This window comes from Chlorocebus sabaeus, chromosome 5 (genome assembly GCF_047675955.1).
Source record: "Chlorocebus sabaeus isolate Y175 chromosome 5, mChlSab1.0.hap1, whole genome shotgun sequence".
NCBI classification, from domain to species: Eukaryota; Metazoa; Chordata; class Mammalia; order Primates; family Cercopithecidae; genus Chlorocebus; species Chlorocebus sabaeus.
The window spans coordinates 14,226,667-14,249,760 of NC_132908.1; the positions used below are offsets into that span (position 1 = coordinate 14,226,667).

General features: G+C 44.6%; 1 protein-coding gene across 4 annotated transcripts in view; it reads left to right on the plus strand.

Annotated features, from left to right (window-relative positions):
- Positions 1-23,094, plus strand: part of BFAR (bifunctional apoptosis regulator) — a 42,838-nt gene that overhangs the window by 16,891 nt on the left and 2,853 nt on the right. For 2 of the 4 annotated variants that reach the window (XR_005237708.2, XM_007986324.3), the window contains exons 2-7: positions 570-905; positions 3,959-4,163; positions 5,347-5,516; positions 10,641-10,785; positions 19,462-19,635; positions 21,533-21,735. Coding sequence is in view for 3 of the 4 variants with exons in the window: in XM_007986324.3 (XP_007984515.1) it covers positions 643-905; positions 3,959-4,163; positions 5,347-5,516; positions 10,641-10,785; positions 19,462-19,635; positions 21,533-21,735 (1,160 nt within the window). In the remaining variant the exon portion in view is untranslated. The remainder of the gene's footprint in view (positions 1-569; positions 906-3,958; positions 4,164-5,346; positions 5,517-10,640; positions 10,786-19,461; positions 19,636-21,532; positions 21,736-23,094) is intronic. The other 2 variants (XM_037989830.2, XM_037989831.2) reach the window with 2 other exon arrangements.

Below are 23,094 nucleotides of genomic sequence, written 5' to 3' on the forward strand. Positions count from 1 at the left end.
GTGACTTGCACCTGTAGTCCCAGCTACTGGGGAGGCTGAGGCAGGAGAATTGCTTGAACCCAGGAGGTGGAGGTTGCAGTGAGCCGAGATGATGCCACTGCACTCCGTCCTGGGTCAGAGAGCAAGACTCTGTCTCAAAAAAAAAAAAAAAAAAAAATTAGGGCTTCAATAGAATGGCAATACTTTTTTTTTCTTTTTTTTGAGACAGAGTATCGCCCTGTCGCCCAGGCTGAAGGGCAGTGACGCGATCTCGGCTCACTGCAAACTCCGCCTCCCAGGTTCACGCCATTCTCCTGCCTCAACCTCCCAAGTAGCTGGGACTACAGGCGCCCACCACCACGCCCAGCTAATTTTTTGTATTTTTAGTAGAGACAGGGTTTCACCATGTCAGCCAGTATGGTCTCGAACTCCTGACCTCATGATCCGCCTGCCTCGGCCTCCCAAAGTGCTGGGATTACAGGCATGAGCCACTGCCCCTGGCTAGAATGTCAATACTTTTATATTAACTACTCTTCAAACAACTACTATTTGCTTTATTTTTGTCACTTATCTTTTTTTTTTTTTCCTAGATTAATGATGTTTTGCAGCAGTTTTCTACGTCTGAAATTTTTTATGTCTCTGGAACCTAGAATTTGCTAAGAGATGGAGGAACCTCAGAAAAACTATCTGAACACAATGGACCTTGAGAAAGATGAACCTCTGAAAAGCACCGGCCCTCAGATTTCTGTTAGTGAATTTTCTTGCCACTGCTGCTACGACATCCTGGTTAACCCCACCACCTTGAACTGTGGGCACAGCTTCTGCCGTCACTGCCTTGCTTTGTGGTGGGCATCTTCAAAGAAAACAGAATGTCCAGAATGCAGAGAAAAATGGGAAGGTTTCCCAAAAGTCAATATTCTCCTCAGGTAATGCTCAGCCTGTACTGGTAGCACAGATAGCCCATGAAATGTGGTTTCTCTCTTGCTTTTTTTTTTTTTTTTAACTGAGATGGGGTCTCGCTATGTTGCCCAGGCTGGTCTCAAACTCCTGACCTCAAGTGTTCCTCCCACTTCAGCCTCCCAAAGTGCTGGGATTACAGGTGTGAGCCACCACGTCTGGCCAGTGGGCTTTCTCTTAATGAGAACAGCAGTGTTTGAAAGGTTGCACACTTGGAACCCACCTCCTTGGGGTCATAGTGGATCTTCTGGAATATGAGTCAGGGGGCTCAAGGAACTGGAAATCCAGATTATCTTCCTCATAGGTGACCATGACTTTTTAAATTATTTATTATGAATGAAGGAAGGAAAGAAAGTCTGGTTAGCCAACCATTGCTGGTAATCCTGTCATAAAGTCCAGACCAGTGGCTCACGCCTGTAATCCCAACACTTTTGGAGGCTAAGGCAGGAACATTGCTTGACACCAGAAATTTAGAACCAACCTGGGCAACACAGTGAGTCCTTATCTCTACAGAAAGTTTTAAAAGTTAGCCAGGTGTGGTGGCACATGCCTGTGCTATGCCCAGCTATGCCAGTGGCTGAGATGGGAGGATTGCTTGAGCCTGGGAGTTTGAGGCTGCAGTGAGCTCACACCACTGCACTCCAGCCTGGGCAACACAGCAAGACCCTGTCTCGAAAATAAAAAAGGAAAGAAAGCAAATGGTATAACTGTACAATTGTGAATAACTGGTTTGTTGCTAATTTTAATAATCTTTAAATAACCCCAGTTCCAGTTATCACATTAATAGAGTTTCTCATGTGTAGCGACACAGTGCCAAAGCCACCTTTCAGATAACTTGTTATTTTCTGCTTCCTTGGTTCATAGTGTACCTGTGAAGGCTCTGAGGCTTAAATCCTCTTCCTGCCTTCTATTGTCTTAGCAATGTGTGTGCCCTTCTTGATTTCAACAGAGTACTAGAAAGTTCCATGAGGCCGGGCGCGGTGGCTCACGCCTGTAATCCCAGCTCTTTGGGAGGCCAAGATGGGCAGATCACGAGGTCAGCAGATCAAGACCATCCTGGCTAACACGGTGAAACCCCGTCTCTACTAAAAATACAAAAAATTAGCCGGGCGTGGTGGCGGGTGCCTGTAGTCCCAGCTACTCGGGAGGCTGGGGCAGGAGAATGGCGTGAACCCAGGAGGCAGAGCTTGCAGTGAGCCGAGATCGCGCCACTGCACTCCAGCCTGGGCGACAGAGCGAGACTCCGTTTCAAAAAAAAAAAAAAAAGTTCCATGAACCCAATCTTTTCTTTTTCACAAAAGATATGTTTACACTTTGCTCTTACCTGTCAGTCTTGCTTTAGCTGAAGGTTAAATTTAATCTGAAATTAAAGGAGGGTTCTTTGTGTATAACTGAAAATTTAGAAAGATCCCTACAATTTAAGCTGGTCTTTCTCTTATTACTGAATTTTGCTTTTTTCCCTTCTTATAAACTGATTTTAATAACATAAGATACATATATACGTTGTTTCATATATATATGAAATATTCATATATTCATTGGTTATGTTCTTTGAGACAAAGTCTCACTCTGTCACCCAGGCTGGAGTGCAGTGGTGTGACCTTGGCTCACTGCAACCTCCACCTCCTAGGTTCAAGCGATTCTCCTTCCTCAGCCTCCGGAGTAGCTGGGATTACAGGCGCCTGCTACTAGGCCTAGCTAATTTATTGGATTTTTTTGGTTTGTTTTTTGAGATGGAGTTTCGCTCTTGTTTTCCAGGCTGGAGTGCAATGGCGTAATCTTGACTCACCACAACATCTCCCTCCCGGGTTCAAGCGATTCTCCTGCCTCAGCTTCCCTAGTAGCTGGGATTACAGGCACCTGCCACACGCCCAACTAATTTTGTATTTTTAGTAGAGATGGGGTTTCCCCATGTTGGTGAGGCTAGTCTCAAGCTCCTTCTGTCAGGTGATCCGCCCGCCTTGGCCTCCCAAAGTGCTGGGATTATAGGCGTGAGCCACCGCGCTTGGCAAATGTTTATATTTTCAGTAGAGACAGTGTTTCACGATTTTGGCCAGGCTGGTCTCGAACTCCTGACCTCACCCGTCTTGGCCTCCCATAGTGCTGGGATTACAGGCATGAGCCACTGCTTAAAAATACTTTTAAACATACATACATGTGCCAGGCTGGGCACGGTGGCTCAAGCCTGCAATCACAGTACCTTGGGAGGGCCGAGGCAGGCAGATCTCATGAGGCCAGGAGTTTAAGACCACCCTGGCCAACATGACCAAAAATACAGAATTAGCCTGGTGTAATGGCGCATGCTTATAATCCCAGCTACTCAGGAGGCTGAGACATGAGAATCACTTGAAGGATGCGGAGGTTGCAGTAAACTGAGATCAGGACACTGCACTCCAGCCTGGGTGACAGAGCAAGACTCTGTCTCAAAAAAAAAAAAGTGCCAGTAGAAAATGCAAGTATTTTCTCACCTTACTGATGTGCTGTCTGCATGGTTCTGCAGTTTCCTATTTTAAATCAACTGGTAAACGTATATCATCAGGTTGGTGCGAAAGTAATTGTGGTTTTTACCATTGAAAGTAATGGTAGGCTGGGTGCAGTGGCTCATGCCTGTAATCCTAGCACTTTGGGAGGCCGAGGTGGACAGATTGCCTGAGCTCAGGAGTTCGATACCAGCCTGGGCAACATAGTGAAACCCCATCTCTACTAAAAATAAAAATAAAAAATTATCTGGGCGTGGTGGTGCGCACCAGTGAGCCAAGATTGCGCCACTGCACTCCAGCCCCAGTCTGGGCAACAGAGTAAGACTCCATCTCATTTAAAAAAAAAAAAAGAAAGTAATAGTAAACAACCTAATAGATTGTTTCAAATTTTTTGCTTTTACCCACAGGACTATAATATATTTCTTGTCAATTCTCCTAGGGTAACTATATATTATTAAATATTGACTATCAGGGTTTTTTTGGCCTTTAAACATTATATTTAGTCAAACAACTGTCTTAATTTTTTTTTCTATTCTCCATAGGGATGCCATTGAAAAGTTATTTCCTGATGCCATTAGAATGAGATTTGAAGACATTCAGCAGAATAATGACATAGTCCAAAGCCTTGCAGCCTTTCAGAAATATGGGAATGATCAGATTCCTTTAGCTCCTAACACAGGCCGGGCGAATCAGCAGAGGGGAGGGGGATTCTTTTCCGGTGTGCTCACAGCTTTAACTGGAGTGGCAGTAAGTCGATCTCTGTGTTCCTCTGTGTCCCCTATACCTCACCCCGCAACCTCTGATTTCCCCTGAAGTCAGTTCTATTGAAATCACTTAAATAATTGATGTGACTCCATGTAATTCACTGCATACATTGAAATCTGCTGGGTTCTATGATTTCTTCAGGAATGTTTCCTACTCAGATCAGATCATAGTACCTAGTAAATGGAGAAAGGTGGTAGAACTGGAATTCAAGACCATGTCTGCCTTGGTAATACAATCTTTTTTTGTCTTTTTTTTTTTTTTGAGATGGACTCTTGCCCTTTCGCCCAGGCTGGAGTGCAGTGGTGCCATCTAGGTAAAAGCTTTCTTTTAGGGAGGTGAAAATGTACTAACACTAGCTGTGGTGATGATTACAGATATTTGTGAACACATTAAAAACCATAGATTGTGCACTTCAAATGTGTGAATTTTATGTGAATGATCTCTGTCTCTCTCTCTGTTTTTTTTTTTAAATGAAGTCTTGCCCTGTTGCCTAGGCTAGAGTGCAGTGGCATTATCTCTGCTCACTGCAACCTCCACCTCCCGGGTTCAAGAGATTGTCCTGCCTCAGCTTACTGAGTAGCTGGGATTACAGGCTTGTACCACCGCAACAGGCTACTTTTTGTATGATTAGTAGAGATGGGGTTTCACCATGTTGGCCAGGCTGGCCTGGAACTCCTGACCTCAAGTGATCCGCCCGCCTCAGACTCCCCAAGTGCTGGGATTATAGGTGTGAGCTCCCACGCCTGGCCTTCCTTGGTAATACAGTCTTAAGAACCCATCAGTTTACTAACTTCAAAAGTGGAGACTATTTTCTTTTAAAGTTCTATGCATAAAAAATCTAAATGCATTTCCAGTAGAAAAGGCACAAGTCAGATATGTTGAGCAAGTTGATGGAGTCAAGGCACCACCTGCTCCTGAGGGTGCCTGAGATGAGTCGTGTTCTTGCCTCTGTGCCCTCACTGCCAGGCAGTCAGCAGAGAGAGGCACCCAAGGAGAGCTGTGCTCCCCAGCTCTCTGTGGCAGTGGCGTTGCCCTGCTTCTGTGTACAGACTCCGCACCATTCCCCATGAGCTCAGCCTCTCCCTTTCCCTGCCTCCCACCCACATCTTTAGAAACTGGCATCTCTGCCTCTCCATGGTTTAAAGTCCCTGTCACTCTTCCCCAGGTGGTCCTGCTCGTCTATCACTGGAGCAGCAGGGAATCTGAACACGACCTCCTGGTCCACAAGGCTGTGGCCAAATGGACGGCGGAAGAAGTTGTCCTCTGGCTGGAGCAGCTGGGCCCTTGGGCCTCTCTTTACAGGGAAAGGTTTTTATCTGAACGAGTAAATGGAAGGTGAGGAGCAAAGTCTTCTGACACACCATGGACGTTTTAGAAAACAGCTTTATTGAGATATAATCCAGGCTAGGCGCAGTGGCTCACACCTGTATTCCCAGCACTTTGGGAGGCCGAGGCGGATGGATCATTTGAGGTCAGTAGTTTGAGACCAGCCTGACCAATACGATGAAACCCCATCTCTACTAAAAATATTTTTAAAAATTAGCCGGGCATGGTAGTGCACACCTGTAATCCCCATCTATTCGGGAGGCTGAGACAGGAGAATCACTTGAACCCAAGAGGTGGAGGTTGCAGTGAGCCAAGATCATGCCACTGCACTCCAGCCTAGGCAACAGGGCAAGACATCATCTCAAAAAAAAAAGAGAGATGTACAATCCACATAAAATTCACACATTTGAATTGCACAATCCATGGTTTTTAATGTGTTCACAAATAGTGTAATTATCACCACAGCTGATTTTAGAACATTTTCATCACCCTAAAAGAAAGCTTTTACCCTTTAGTCAACCCTCATTTCTCCCCAACCCCCAGCCCCTGGCAAACACCATTCTACTTTCTGTCTCTACAGATTTTCTATTCTGGACATTTTATATGCATGGATTCATACGACGTGTGGTATTTTGTGTCTGGCTTTTTCACTTAGCATAATTTTGTTTCAAGGTTTACCCATGACATACCATGTGTCAGTACTTCATTCCTTTTTATGGCTGAATAATAATTCTACTGTAAGAGTATACCGCATTTTATTCATCCATTCATTGGTTGATGGACATTTGGGTTGATTCCATTTTTTGGCTATTATGAATAATGATGCTATGATCGTTCACATGCAGATTCTTGCATGAACATGTATTTTCAATACTGTCTTGGAGTGGAATGACTGAGTCATAGGGTAACTCTATTCTGACTCTATGTTTAACTATCAAACTATTTTTCACAACAGCTATACCGTTTAATGTCCAGGTCATTTAAATTTCTTTGTTGCTTCCATATTACAAAATTGTGTAAGGAAAAATTCTCTCTAATCACAAGAATAAACACAGAAGACTTTTGTGACCAAATGTATGGGGTTCTCCCACACACACCCAGCAGCAGCCACCAGCTGGATGTCCTCTAATTCAGTTCCCACACTGACTACCCAGAGATACTGTCAGATCCCACAGGTTGAGGGCGCTGCCCCCAAGATTACCCCTGACTAATTCTAGTCACAAATCCAGGCTTCCACAATTTCTGACCCACCAGCTTCAAGTTGGAGTTCCCATGATTCCCTCTTTGGGTTCAATTAATTTGCAGGAGCAGCTCACAGAACTCAAGGAAATATATAACTTTCACTGGTTTATTATAAAGGATATTGCAAAAGATACAGATGAAGAGACATTTAGGGCGAGGTATGGGGGAAAGGGCACAGAGCTTCCATGCTCTCCATGGGTGCGCTCCCTCCAGGAAGCTCACATGCTCAGCTATCCAGAAGCTCACTGAATCCTGTCCCCTTGAGTATTTTGTTTTTGGTTTTGTTTTTTCAGACAGCGTCTCACTCTGTAGCCCAGGCTGGAGTGCAGTGGCACAACCTCGACTCACTGCAACCTCCGCCTCTCGGGCTCAAGGAGTCCTCCTGCCTCAGCCTCCCAAGTAGCTGGGACTACAGGCGCGTGCCACCACGTCCAGCTAATTTTTGTATTTTTAATAGAGGCGGGGTTTTGCCATGTCACCCAGGCTGGTCTTGAACTCCTGGACTCAAACGATCCGCCCGCCTGAGCCCCCCAAAGTGTTGTGATTATAGGCATGAGCCCCCGCACCCTCCTCATGGAAGATTCTTAAGCCCCACAATCAGAAAGGTAGGAAAAGATTAGAGTGAAAGGAGAGCAAGAGGTCAGTTGCCTGCATGGAGGCCTGACATGCCCAACTTTTTTTTTTTTTAATTTTTTAATTTTTTTTAGATGGAGTCTTGCTCTCTCATTCAGGCTGGAGTGTAGTGGTGTGATCCTGGCTCACTGCAACCTCTGCCTCCTGGGTTCAAGCGATTCTCCTGCCTCAGCCTCCCAAGTAGCTAGGATTGCAAGCGCCCGCCACCATGCTCAGCTAATTTTTGTATTTTTAGTAGAGATAGGGTTTTACCGTGTTGACCAGGCAGGTGTTGAACTCCTGACCTCAGTGCTGGGATTACAGGCATGAGCCACCATGCTCGGCCTCCAACATTTTAACACAGATTGGAATAAGGGATATAGCAGCTATGAGCCGGGAACTATGGATGAAAGCCAATATATAAGACCACATTAATATATATTTATTTTTATTTTATTTTTTTGAGATGGTATCTTACTCTGTCTCCTAGGCTGAAGTGCAGTGGCAGTGATCTCGGCTCACTACAGCCTCCGCCTCCCAGGTTCAGGTGATCCTCCTGCCTCAACCTCCTGAGTAGCTGGGATTATAGGTGCCTGCCATCATGCCTGGCTAATTTTTGTATTTTTAGTAGAGATGGGGTTTTGCCATGTTGTCCAGGCTGGTGTGAAACTCCTGACCTCTGGTGATCCACCTCGACCTCCTAAAGTGCTGGGATTACACGCGTGAGCCACGACATCTGGCAAATATATATTTTTATTTTTAAAAAAATAGTATAGAACTATGTGATACTGAAAGTGACATACTCTTGTAATCCTACTCTTCAGAAAACTATCTTGCTAGACTAACCCTTCCAGATGTTTCCAGATGTATTCTTATACAAATATAAATATATAAATGTGTTTTTTTTTTTATTTAAACTGGAAATATGATTGTACTAAACATACAAACCTGTGCTTGTATGTATACGTGTATATATATATTTACATCTATATCCACCCACCCCCTAAGGATGTTACACATAACATCACACAGTGATAAGAGTATCCGCTCTCCCTAATTCATTTGTTTCAGACACCCACTTCACCCACTGCCTGGCTGCCTGGCTGCCACCCCTCCTACTCCAGTGACTTTTTCCCTCCTCTCCACTCAGTTTTCAACACGATTCTGTTTTGAAGAAATGACATGCTCCTACTTTAATTAGCTTTATATAGAAATTCACCTCCCCCAAAATTATGGTATAAAAATTTCTCTACCTAGTTAGTACAATGCATTTTTTATTTTTACATAGTTTTCTAGAGGACAAATTCCTGGAACTGGAATTGCTGGGCCAAAGGTAATAAATCTGTACAAATTTAATAAGCATCACCAAATTACCCATAAAAGGACCATCAGTTAACACTACTCAACCAGTAGTTGCATATGCTTGTTAATAGCTGTCTGGCCAGCTTATAGTGGTGTTTTTGATGATGAATCACTGTGGAGGAGAATTTGTGTTTTCTCTTTTTATTTTATTTTATTTTACTTTATTTTATTTTTTTTATTTTATTTTATTTTATTTTATTTTATTCATTTTATTTTATTTATTTTTTTATTTTTTGAGACAGAGTTTCACCCTTGTTACCCAAGCTGGAGTGCAATGGCACGATCTTGGCTCACTGCAACCTTCACCTCCTGGGTTCAAGCAATTCTCCTGCTTCAGCCTCCCGAGCAGCTGGGATTACAGGCGCACGCCACCACGCCCGACTAATTTGTATTTTTAGTAGAGACCAGGTTTCACCACATTGGCCAGGCTGGTCTCAAACTCCTGACCTCAGATGATCTACCCGCCTCAGCCTCCCAAAGTGCTGGATTACAGTCATGAGCCACCGCCCCTGACCAGAAATTTGTGTTTTCTGATGAGGAAAGCAGATAGAGGATCTCCAATACTTTTTATTAAATTAAATCCCTACCTTAAAACAACTACCCTTTTTTCTTCAAGAGACAGAGTCCCTTTCTGTCACCAAGGCTAGAGTGCAGTAGCAATATCATAGCTCACTACAGCCTCAAAGTCCTGGGCTCAAGCAATCCTCTTGTCTCAGCCTCCCAAATAATTAAAACAACAGGTTCATGCCACCATGCCTGGCTAATTTTTTTGGAGAGACAGGGTCTCACTGTGTCGTGCAGGCTGGTCTCAAACTCCTGGGCTCAAGTGATCCTTCTGCCTCAGCCTACCAAAGCACTGGGATTATGGGTGTGAGCCACTGTGCCCATCTAAGAACTATTCTTTTTTTTTTTTTTTTTTTTTTGAGACGGAGTACTCGCTCTGTCACCCAGGCTGGAGTGCGATGCCACAATCTCTGCTCAGTGCAAGCTCCACCTCCTGGGTTCACGCCATTCTCCTGCCTCAGCCTCCCGAGTAACTGGGACTATAGGCGCCTGCCACCACGCCCGGCTAATTTTTTGTATTTTTAGTAGAGACGGGGGTTTCACCATGTTAGCCAGGATGGTCTTGATCTCCTGACCTCGTGATCTGCCTGCCTCAGCCTCCCAAAGTGCATACTCTTCTTAATGTTGTAATGTTTATTGGATTTCCTTCTAATTTTTCCTATACATACACACAGTTTTAAAAATAGAGTAATACCTGAGAGATCAGAGTATATAACTGAAAGATCAAAGGCTTAGGAACAAAACAGACCTAGGAATGCCTTGAGAAAGTCACTAAGTGAGTTTTCTTTTCTTTTTTTTTTTTTCCTTTTTTTTTGAGATGCAGTCTCACTCTGTCACCTGGGCTGGAGGCTGGAGTGCAGTGGCGAGATCTTAGCTCACTGCAACCTCCACCTCCCGGGTTCAAGCAATTCTCATGCCTCAGCCTCCCAAGGGCCTGGGATTACAGGTGTGCGTTAATTTTTGTACTTTTAATAGAGACGTGGTTTTACCATGTTGGCCAGGTTGGTGTTAAACACCTGATTTCAAGTGATCTGCTAGCCTTAGCCTGCCAAAGAGCTGGGATTATATGCATGAGCCACCACGCCCAGCCAAAGCGAGTTTTCTGATCTACAAAAGCAGCAAAATGCCACCTACCCTGAATAATTGTTATATGGATCAGTGATGACTTATGAAAGTATTTACAGATGGTCACTGGTAAATAGTAAGCATTCAATTATTTGCTGCTATTGATGGTGTTAAATGTGAAATGTCTCAAGCCTACAGTATTTATGTTGATAAGATGGAACTCTTGAGTGTAGAGAGTTTGCTTCTAGTATATAATCGCAAAATAAATCTCCTCCTATCTCTCCACAGGTTGCTTTTAACTTTGACAGAGGAAGAATTTTCTAAGACACCATATACCATAGAAAACAGCAGCCACAGGAGAGCCATCCTCATGGAGCTAGAACGTGTCAAAGCATTAGGCATGAAGCCCCCCCAGAATCTCTGGGAATATAAGGTGAACACTTTAATGGTTTTTTTTTTTTTTGTCTTTTTTTTTTTTTTTTTTTTTTTTGCTTTTTATTTTTATATTTTGTTAATTTGTTTTTTAATTTCAGGATTTTCTTTTTTATTTTTGACTGTTTATTTACTTATTTATTTATTTTATTTTGAGACAGAGTCCTGCTCTGTCGCCCAGGCTGGAGTGCAGTGGCGCAATCTCAGTTCAGTGCAACCTCTGCCTCCCAGGTTCAAGTGATTCTCCTACCTGAGCCTTCAGAGTAGCTGGGATTACCCCACCCAGCTAATTCTCTCTCTCTCTCTCTCTCTCTCTCTCTCTCTCTCTCTCTCTCTCTCTCTCTCTCCCCCCTTTCTTTCTTTTCTTTTTCTTTTCTTTTTTTTCTGGCTCACTGCAACCTCCACTTCCCAGGTTCAAGAGATTCTCCTGCCTCAACCTCACGAGCAGCTGGGATTACAGTTACACGCGACCATGCCCAACTGATGTTTATGTTTCTAGTAGAGATAGGGTTGCAGGATGTTGGCTAGGCTGATCTCAAACTCCTGACCTCAGGTGATCCGCCCACCTTCTGACCTCAGCCTGCCAAAGTGCTGGGGTTATAGGCGTGAGCCACTGCGCCCGGCCTGTTTTACAAACAAATAAGGAAAGAGATGTTTATGTGTTTTGGGGACCTTGAATTGTTGGAATATCACTGGACGACAATTTGTCAATAACATTTCAGTTTAAACCGCATCTGCTCTTTAAGCCAGCATTTCATTCCTTTGCACTTGGAATGGAGGCAGTACAGCATGGTGATCAAGAGTGAGGCTCTGGGCCGGGCGCGGTGGCTCACAACTGTAATCCCAGCACTTTGGGAGGCCGAGGCAGGGGGGATGACCTGAGGTCAGCAGTTTGAGATCAGCCTGACCAACATGGTGAAACCTTGTCTGTACTAAAATCACAAAAATTAGCTGTGTGTGGTGGCGCATGCCTGTAGGTCTATTTACTTGGAGGCAGGAGAAATGCTTGAACCTGGGAGGTTGAGGCTGCAGTAGCCAAGATCACACCGCTGCACTGCAGCCTGGAGGACAGAGCAAGACTCCATCTCAAAAAAAAAAAAAAAACAACAGAAACAAAAAGAGTAATGCTGTGGGCTGGGCATGGTGGTTCACAACGATAATGCTAGTACTTTGGAAGGCTGAGGTGAGAGGATTGCTTGAGCCCAGGAGTTCAAGACCAGCCTGGGTAACATGGCAAGACCCCATCTCTACAAAAAGTACACACACACACAAAATTAGTTGAGTGTGGTGGTGCCGGCCATTTGCGAGGCTGAGGCTGCAGTAAACCATGATCGAGCCACTGCACTCCAGCCTGGGTGACAGAGTGAGACCCTGTTTCAGAAAAAAAACAAAGTAAGGCCCTGGCACTAGCCTGCCTGGGCCAGCTCCTTCAAGACACACCACCTGTTGGAACACCAGCAAGTACCTGCGCCTCTCCTTGCCTGTTTCCTCCTGGGTAAATAACCTTAGAGGGTCATTGTGTGACTCCAATATTTGATTAACAGAAAGTCATTAAACAAGTTATTCACTGTAGCATTGTTGGTAATTGCAGGGAGGAGGAAACAACCTAAGTACCCCTCATTAGGAACAAGTTGAATAAATAAGGCACACCCATGTAGGCAGCCACTGGAAAAGGGGACAGAGACTTTGTGTTCATAAGGAACGTTGGGCCAGGCATAGTGGCTCGAGCCTGTAATACCAGCACTTTGGGAGGACGAGGTGGGCGGATCACTTGAGGCCAGGAGTTCCAGACCAGACTGACCAACATGGTGAAACCCCGTCTTACTAAAAATACAAAAATTAGCGAGGTGTGGTGGTACGTGCCTATAATCTCAGCTACTCAGGAGGCTACGGCAGAAGTGCTTGAACTCAGGAGGCGGAGGTTGCAGTGAGCTGAGATGGTGTCACTGCACTCCAGCCTGAGTGACAGAGTGAGACACTGTCTCAAAAGAAAAAAAAAGAAAAAATGCTTGTTTACTATGTGCATGTATTACCTTAATAACTAGTTTGAAATATCGTAAAGAATACATGTGGAGTTCCTGAAATAGAATGTTTGTTATTTTTTGTGTTGTTGGTTTGTTTTTTTGTTTTGTTTTGTTTTGTTTTTTTGAAACGGAGTCTCGCTATGTCACCCAGGCTGGAGTGCAATGGTGCGATCTCAGCTCACTGCAAGCTCCACCTCCTGGGTTCACGCCATTCTCCTGTCTCAGCCTCCCGAGTAGCTGGGACTACAGGTGCCTGCCACCACACCTGGCTAATTTTTGTATTTTTAGTAGAGACGGGGTTTCACTGTGTTAGCCAGGATGGTCTTGATCTCCTGACATTGTGATCTGCCCGCCTCGGCCTCCCAAAGTGCTGGGATTACAGGCGTGAGCCACCGCACCTGGCCTGTTTTGGTTTTTTTGAGACAGAGTCTCACTGTTGCCCAGACTGGAGTGCAATGGTGTGACATTAGCTCACTACAACCTCTGCCTTCCAGGTTCAAGCAATTCTCATACTTCAGCCTCCAGAGTAGCTAGGAATACATGCACGTGCCACTATGCGCGGCTAACTTTGTATTTTTAGTAGAGACAGGGTTTTACCATGTTGACCAGGCTAGTCTTGAACTCCTGACCTCAGGTCATCTGTCCTCCTCAGCCTCCCAAAGTGCTGGGATTACAGGCGTGAGCCACCGTGCCCAGCCAAGCTGCCATATTTTTCATAGGTAAATATTTCAGCATTAATCTCTAAAAAAAAAAAAAAAAAAACTCTTTTTTGAAAAGGAGTCTCACTGTGTTGCCCAGGCTGCTCTCAAATTCCTGGTCAAGCAATCCTCCTACCTCAGCCTCCCAAGTAGCTGGGACTACAGGCAAAGGCTACTGAAGCAGCTACATTGTCGGGGGTAAAAAAAACTGGGGTTTGTCATCTTGCACCAGGAAAATTTAGGACACAGACACACAAGAGGAGTTGAACAGAGGTTTAATAGGCAAAAGTAAGAGAAAGGAAAACAGCTCTGTCTGTAGTGTGAGAGAGGGGACTTCTAAGAGGAAAAGACTGGTGAGCAGTAGATGCGCTGGATTTTTTAGTCAGGTTTGAGGAGGCGGTGTCTGATTTACATAGGGCTCACAGATTGGTTCGATCAGGTATGATGTTTCTGTAGTACACAGGAAGGGTGGCCACCCCACCCTAATCTTATTGTGCAAATGAACTTTCTGTCACCTTGGCTGGTGCTATCTTGTCTGCTCCTTACTGTACTGTACACGTGACTGACAAAGAGAAGGGAAGATGGAGCCACTATCTTGAACATGATTGATATAACTGCCAGCATCTATGTTTGCAGTTCCATTTTATAGGCTGCTGTTTGTTAGAAAGGAAAATGATTTGAGGCTGCTATTCATTAAAAGGAAAACCTTACTGAGGACTCCGGTACCCTCACTATCTGCCTGAGTAATTTCTTCTTAACTCCTGTATCACTACCATGTCCTGCTTGAAAATTACTTTTTAAATGACAAAATTACAATATCACCATTGTACACCCCTCCACCAATTAATTCTGATTTTTTTTTTTTTTTTTTTTTGAGATGGAGTTTTGCTCTTGTCGCCCAGGCTGGAGTGCAATGGCACAATCTCAGCTCACTGCAAACTCCGCCTCCCAGGTTCAAGCGATTCCCCTCCTCTCCTGAGTAGCTGGGATTACAGGTGTGCGCCTCCATGCCCAGCTAATTTTTTGTATTTTTAGTAGAGATGGGATTTCACCATGTTGGCCAGGCTGATCTCAAATTGCTGACCTCAGGTGATCCACCCGCCTCGGCCTCCCAAAGTGCTGGATTACAGGCATGAGCCACTGCACCCGGCCAATTCTCTGATATTATTAAATTACTTGTCAACTTTCAAATATCTCACTTTTTCTTTAAAGTAGGTTTGTTGCAATCAGGGTCCAAACAAGGTCTGTCTTTAGTTGTTAGTCTCTTAAGTCTCTTAGTTTATGGATTCTCTCTCCCTCTGTTACCCCACATTTATTTCAACAAAGAAACTAGATCATTTTGTCCCATAGACTGTTCCACATTTTGAATTTAGCTGATTTTCTGTGTGGTGTCACTTAGCAGGCCCCTCTGCCCCCTACATATCCAGAAATCTGGTAGTTAGATCTAGAGACTTACTTTGGTTCAAGGTTGCCAAACCCAGGTTTGGCAAGACTGTTTCATAGGTGGTGGTGGTTTGTTTCATTAAGAGGCTTATAACATCCAGTGCTCTCTTTAACAGATGGCAGCAGCCCTGTTATCATGATTGTTTAGATCTGTCATTAGGGTTACAAACCAGTGATAATTTTCTCATTGCTTCATTTAGTAGCTGAAATAAATCTTTAAGAAAAGCAATTTTTCCTCATTCTTTGATTACCCTGAATATAGTTTGTACCAGAAAGGCAGGTTAAATGCTTGATGCTTTCCTTTTATTTGTCAGTTTCAGAATAGTGACCTGGTTCACTACTGTCTACTAAAGGTGGCCACTTTCTTTCTTCAGGATAGTAAGCAGGATTTTAGCATTCTTGATGTGTTTCAGCTATTTTAGTGATTATACTTGTTGATGCTCAAATTATCCTTTTTTGAGTAGGAGCCTCCTCAAATTATTTTCTGAGTGTTTTTTTTGTTTGTTTCTTGTTTTTTTTTTAATTTAACTTTTTAATTGAGGTAGAATGTACTTGCTAGTGAGCCCTCTTTTAAGAGATGGGGCCGGGTGCGGTGGCTCATGACTGTAATCCCAGCACTTTGGGAAGCAGAGGTGGGCGGATCACCTGAGGTCAGGATAGAGTTCCAGATTAGCCTGACCAACATAGTGAAACCTCGTCTGTACTAAAAATACAAAAATTAGCTGGGTGTGGTGGCGCACGCCTGTAATCCCAGATACTCAGAAGGCTGAAGCAAGAGAAATGCTTGAACCCAGGAGGCAGAGGTGTCAGTGAACCATTGCACTCCAGCCTGGGCGACAGAGTGAGACTCCGTCTCAAAAAAAAAAAGATGGGTCTTGCTCTGTCACCCAGGTTGGAGTGCAGTAGCACGATCATGACTCACTGCAGCCTCAAACTCCTGGGCTCCAGTGATCCTCCCATCTCAGCCTCTCTAGCAGCTGGGATTACAGGCACACACCACCATGCCTGACTAATTTTTTTTTTTTTTTTTAATAGAAATGAGGTGTCATTTTGTTGCCCAGGCTTGTCTCAGACTCGTAGCTTCAAGCAGTCCTCCTACCTTGGCCTCCCAAAGTGCTTTTATTACAGGCATAAGCCACCATGCCTGACCTTAGTGAGTTCTTTTAATGTGACCTCACTGGTGTTTGATAGTTTCCCTTCTCATGTGTCAAGACGGTCAGGTTACTCCTGTACCTTTCTTGCCCCATACTTGGAAATCTGCCATTTCACTAGTTGGATCTTTTCTTAAAATCTTTAGATTTTCTTAAAATCACTTTGGAAAATATCAGATATAAACAAAAATAAAGGGACAAATGTATTCAGAGCCAGTTTCAGTGATGACCAACTCATGGCCATTCCTACTTCCTTACTACCCCTCTACTTATACCCCAAACCCGGGATTATATTAAAGTATACCCGAACATCATCTTATTCCACCCCTAAATACTGTAGTATGCATTTCTTTCTTCTTTTTTTTTTTTTTTTTTTTTTGAGACCAAGTCTCGCTCTATCACCCAGGCTGGAGTACAGTGGCACAATCTCAGCTCAATGCAACATCCATCTCCCAGTTTCAAGCAATTCTCCTGCCTCAGCCTTCTGAGTAGCTGGGACTACAAGTGCCCACCACCATGCCTGGCTAATTTTTGTATTTTTAGTAGAGATGGGGTTTTGCCATGTTAGCCAAGCTGGTCTCGAACTCCTGACCACAAGTCATCCACCCACCTGAACCTCCCAAAGTGCTGGGATTATGGGTGTGATCTACCACACCCGGCCTGTGGTATGCAATTTTTATTTATTTATTTATTTATTTATTTATTTATTTTTGAGATGGAGTCTCGCTCTGTCGCCAGGATGGAGTGCAGTGGCATGATCTTGCCTCACTGCAACCTCCACCTCCCGGATTCAAGCGATTCTCCTGCCTCAGCCTCCTGAGTAGCTGGGATTACAGGTGCCCACCACCATGCCTGGCTAATTTTTTTTGTATTTTTAGTAGAGATGGGGTTTCACCATGTTGGTCAGGCTAGTCTTGAACTCTTTTTTTTTTTTTTTTTTTTTTGAGACGGAGTCTTGCTCTGTAGCCCGGGCTGGACTGCAGTGGCCGGATCTCAGCTCACTGCAAGCTCCGCCTCCCGGGTTCACGCCATTCTCCTGCCTCAGCCTCCGGAGTAGCTGGGACTACAGGCGCCCGCCACCTCGCCCGGCTAGTTTTTTGTATTTTTAGTAGAGACGGGGTTTCACCGTGTTAGCCAGGATGGTCTCGATCTCCTGACCTCGTGATCCGCCCGTCTCGGCCTCCCTAAGTGCTGGGATTACAGGCTTGAGCCACCGCGCCCGGCCTAGTCTTGAACTCTTGACCTCAGGCAATCTGCCTGCCTCAGCCTCCCAAAGTGCTAGGATTACAGGTGTGAGCCGTCACGCCCGGCTTCTGTAGTATGCATTTCTAAAGAGAAAGAATCTTTTTAAAAATGCAATCATCACACTTTAAAACAAATCTAACAGCAAGTTATTCATAGCATCAGGTAAGTTGAATGTTTTAACAGTTTTTGTTGAGGTAAAATTGATGTACACCTACTTAAAGTGTATGATGTGATAAGTTTTGACATATGCACACCCATGAAACCATCACCACAATGAAGATGGGGAACATCTCAGTCACTCCCAGAAGTTTCCTCCTGCCCCTGTTAAGCCCTCCCTCCCAGCCCTCCCAATTCCAACAAGGATGCAGTGATCTCCACTGGGCACTGGGGATTTAATTTGCATTTCTCATTTAATTTGTGTTCATGTGCTTATTTGCCATCCTTATATCTTCTGTGGTAAAGTGCTCATTTTATTTTGATGCTACTAAGAATCAAATAAATTGAATTTTTTTTTTTTTTTTTTTTTTTTTTTTTTTTTTTTTGAGACGGAGTTTTGCTCTTGTCACCCAGGCTGGAGTGCAATGGCAAGGTCTCAGCTCACTGCAACCTCTGCCTCCTGGGTTTAAGTGATTGTCCTGTCTCAGCCTCCCGGGTAGCTAGGATTACAGGCGCTTGCCACCACACCCACCTAATTTTTGTGTTTTTAGTAGAGACGGGGTTTTATTATACTGGTCAGGCTGGTCTCGAACTCCTGACCTCAGGTGATCCACCTGCCTCCGCCTCCCAAAGTGCTGGGATTACAGGTGTGAGCCACTGCACCCGGCCTTTTTTTTTTTTTTAAACAGACAAGGTCTTAGGCTGGGCATGGTGGCTCACACCTGTAATCCCAGCACTTTGGGAGACCGAGGCAGGTGGATCACCTGAAGTCAGGAGTTCGAGACCAGCCTGGCCAACATAGTGAAACCCTGTGTCTACTGAAAATACAAAAATTAGCCAGGTGTGGCATTACTCACTTGTAATCCCAACTATTTGGGAGGCTGAGGCAGGAGAATTACTTGAATCCAGGAGGTAGATGTTGCAGTGAGCCAAAAATGCACCACTGCACTCCAGCCTGGGCGACAGAGCGAGACTCTGTCTCAAAAAATTAAAAAAATTAAGAGACAGGGTCTTGCTTTGTCGCTCAGGCTGGTCTTGAACTCCTGGCCTCAGGCAATCCTCTTGCCTCCCAAAGTGTTAGGATTACAGATGTGAGCCACTGCGCTTAGCCTGAGTCATCTATTCAGTTACTTTTATAATAAGGAAGTAAACATTTACTGTAGTAAAACTTGATTTACAAAAGTGAAGAAAATGAAAATGACTGTGTGAATTCCATGTTAAGAATCTGCTGTAACCACAGATTTCACTGGTTTCACTATTATACTCAATGCAGTACTAAACATCTTGTATATAAAGTCTGTATTTCGGATTCTTTGCATTAAGTGGTGCCCACTTACAGACTGATTGAATTAAACAATTTTAAGACTCTTTGATACCTTTTTCAAAACAGCTTTTTAAAAAGGCTATATTCTGCAAGGAGGGTGCAAGAGTATGCTTTTCAACCCTCCCCCAGCTATAGCTAGAGATTGGATCTTTTTTTTTTTTGAACTGGAATATCTCTCTGTTCCATAGACTGGAGTGCAGTGGCGCAATCTCGGCACATTGCAACCTCCACCTCCCAGTTCAAGTGATTCTCCAGCCTCAGCCTCCCAAGTAGCTGGGACTACAGGGCATGCGCCACTACGCCCAGCTAATTTTTGTATTTTTAGTAGAGACGGCATTTCACCATGTTGGCCAGGCTGGTCTCAAATTGCTAACCTCAAGTGATCTTCCCACCTCAACCTCCCGAAGTATTGGGATTTACAGGCGTGAGCCACCATGCCCCGCCAAGATCGGATCTTTATACAATGTAACCCAAAATGTGGATCACTTGACCTCTTCTTGCCATTCATTCATTCATTCATGCATTGTACGTACCATGCAAAAAGGCTGATGGCAACAAGCTAGAGATGGGAAGGGGCGTGGGTGGGCAGCTGGCCACTATGGTTGTAATGTGGCCCTATACTCTTCTCTTCTGCAGGCTGTGAACCCAGGCAGGTCTCTGTTCTTGCTGTATGCCCTCAAGAGCTCCCCCAGGCTGGGTCTGCTCTACCTGTACTTGTTTGACTACACTGACACCTTCCTACCCTTCATCCACACCATCTGCCCTCTGCAAGAAGACAGCTCTGGGGAGGACATCGTCACCAAGCTTCTGGTAGGTCTGCACAGTGCCTGGAATAAAATTATTCCCCAGTTGAGTTATTTGCAGAGACTGCTACCCACCATGGGTGCCACGTTTCTTCAGTTTGACCCATGAACTCCTTCAGAATGTCTGGTAAGTCATTTGAGAGTAATATCCTTTGCTTTGCTTCTCTTGAGGCCAGTCCTGACCTGTTCATATCAAGTCATATGGTTAGAGGAATCATCAAGTATAATCCACACCCATAAATAATAAAACAATTTTGAAATCTCTGGAGATCCTTTTTTTCCCCCAAAGATCCTTGTAAACACTACAATCAAGTGTCTGGCTAACTGGTTTCAGCCTTGAATATAGTTTGAAGCCTGCTAATCAGATCCCTTGCACATTCTTCCTCTAATTACCCAGCCTCCACTTGCTGTTTACCTCACCAGACTGGCTGTGCAGAGACCCTGACCTTTAATTTTATTTGTTGATTGATTGATTGTTGGAGATAGGGTCTCACTCTTTCTCCCAGGCTGGAGTGCAGTGGCACAACCACAGCTCACTGCAGCCTCGACCTCCTGGGCTCAAGCGATCCTCACAACTCAGCCTCCCAAGTAGCTGGAACTACAGGCGAGCACCACGACCCAGCTAATTTTTGCATTTTTTGCAGAGACAGGGTTTCACCATGTTGCCCAGCCTGGTCTTGAACTACTCAATTCAAACCATCCTCCCACCTCGCCCTCCCGAAGTGTTGAGATTATAGGCATGAGCCACTGCACCTGGCACCCAACCCTTCCATTTTAACAAGCTCCAACAGCCTCTGCTTGTTCATCAGGCTAATTTTTTATCTGCTAACGTCTGTAATTGGAAAGCTTTTCCTCCTGCCACCACAAAATTTACCTTTTTTCGGAGGGAGGAGGGAGTGTTTGTAATTTTCCCACAAACTACCATTATTCTACCATAGCTGATGCTGAATTTAGGAAATGGTTCAAGCTACCCATGCAGTGATGGGAGAATAAAACACTGGTTAATTTAAATTTATTTCTATTTATTCATAATTCATGCTTAGATTTGTATTTCTGAGCTTCCATAATTATGTGACAGGCATTTCATTTCCACCTTTTTGCTAACATTTACTTAATTTGAGATTAATTATGGCTGGGCGCAGTCGTTCACGCCTGTAATCCAAGCACTTTGGGAGGCAGAGGTGGGTGAATCACCTGAGGTCAGGAGTTTTGAGACTAGCCTTGGCAACATGACAAAACCCCGTCTCTACTAAAAATACAAAAATTAGCCACGTGTGGTGGTGTATGCCTTTAATCCCGGCTACTCAGGAGGCTGAGACAGGAGAATCACTTGAACCCAGTAGGTGGAGGCTGCAGTGAGCCGAGATAGCACCACTGCATTCCATCCTAGGTGACAGATCAAGACTCCGTCTCAAAAAGAAAAGGACTAATTATTACAAGATGAGTTGATGGATGGAAATTTCATTTTAGATTGTTGGATGTGTGTGTGTGTGTGTTGTAATCAATGTAGAACTCACTGTGATCATCACAATTTCTTTTTTTTTTTTTTTTCTGAGACGGAGTCTCCCTCTGTCACCCAGGATGGAGTGCAGTAGTGTGATCTCAACTCACTGCAACCTCCACGTCCCGGGTTCAAGTGATTCTCCTGCCTCAGCCTCTAGAGTAGTTGGGACTACAGGCGTACAGCACCACACCTGGCCAATATTTGTGTTTTTAGTAGAGATGGGGCTTCACCATGTTGGCCAGCCTGGTCTTAAACTCCTGACCTCAGGTGATCCACCCACCTAGGCCTCCCAAAGTGCTGGGATTACAGGTGTGAGCCACCGTGCCTAGCCTGATCATCACAGTATTTTGTGTAAAAGTCAGTCCTCATGACTTTTTGCATCTGTGTGTTATTTTTCAAGGATCTTAAGGAGCCTACGTGGAAGCAGTGGAGAGAGTTCCTGGTCAAATACTCCTTCCTTCCATACCAGCTGATTGCCGAGTTTGCTTGGGACTGGCTGGAGGTCCATTACTGGACATCACGGTTTCTCATCATCAATGCTATGTTACTCTCAGTTCTGGAATTATTCTCCTTTTGGAGAATCTGGTCAAGAAGTGAACTGAGGTAAGTATATTTTAATGGTTGTCACAACTGGGGATGGGAAAGAAATACCAAGTGAAGGAAAGATCTTCTTTTATTTCTCACACTTGAAATAAATCCTCTGTCTACCCAGACCCTTCAGACTCTGCTTTGAGAAACCCAGCTTAAGCAGTGAATAGGACAATTACCTTGTGTTTTGTGGGTGGGGGTTGTGGTGCTCATTGTTAAAAGTATTTTCCTATATATCTTAACTCTATGCAATAATATACCATTTAATTTCAGGAGGAGGGGGTCAAAGGATTTTAATAATCAAGGAATAAGCAACTGAGTAGAAAAGGGTCTGTTTTAAGGTAGGCAGGCCTGTGCAAACCTATCCCCTAAATCAGAGGAAGCTGAGGGACTGAAGAAAGAAGCTGACACATTCAGTTTCTCAGAAAGAAACATTTAATAAGGCCTTGCAAACAGAAGCCCTATCTGTGTCTTGGATGGCAGCGAGACAAAATGGTGGATCCCCAGACCCAGGACTTGTATACATAGGGAAGAGGCATACATGCTTCATTCAGAAGGGATGTGCAGAACAATTGCTTAGGGTCAGGATTTATGGTAAGTACGAGAACATCAAGGCTGTTTCACCTAAGGGCAGGATTTACGTGACATACGTGTTCTTACACAAGAAACATTAGATAAACCAGAGATCTTAGAGGCTGCCCCCAAACCAGAGTTAGTGAGAAGTCAACATGGCATATTAGCATCCAATATGGAGTTGCTTTGGCCTCCACAGGGTGCTCTATAGAAAATGGCAGTAAGGTAGAGCATAAAGAGAGCTCATGGGAAATTCTGTAGCCATGAGTTCTAATCCTGATCTGCCACCAACTAGGATAATAATAACTTAGACTTCAAGCATGACTGGACCCTGAGACCCAAACGCTGTCAGCAGGACTGGCTCTTTCTCTGTCCCTCACAGCACTGTTCTTTCTTGTGTTTTCTGTGTCAGGCAGCTCTCTTCATGTGGGGGCCCTCGGCTTCTCCACTGCAGACTTTGATCTGTGCAGCTTAACAAACCTCCAGAAAGAAAGCACTTCCTTCCCCGTGGCACTGGAAAAGGTCTCAGGGTTCCCACGCCTTTGTTCTGATGGACCCAGCCTGGGTCACATGCCCACCGCAATCCATCACCCCAATCCTGCAGGGCTACCTCAGGCTTGGGGCATGAGCTCACCCCACAACCAGAGGCTGGTTTCAGCCCTACCCAGACCACGTGGAAAAGAACAAAGGAGAGAGAATCCCCAAAACTTAGAGGCTGTTGCTGGGTGCGGTGGCTCTTGCCTGTAATCCTAGCATTTTGGGAGGCCAAGGCAGGTGGATCACCTGAGGTCAGGAGTTCAA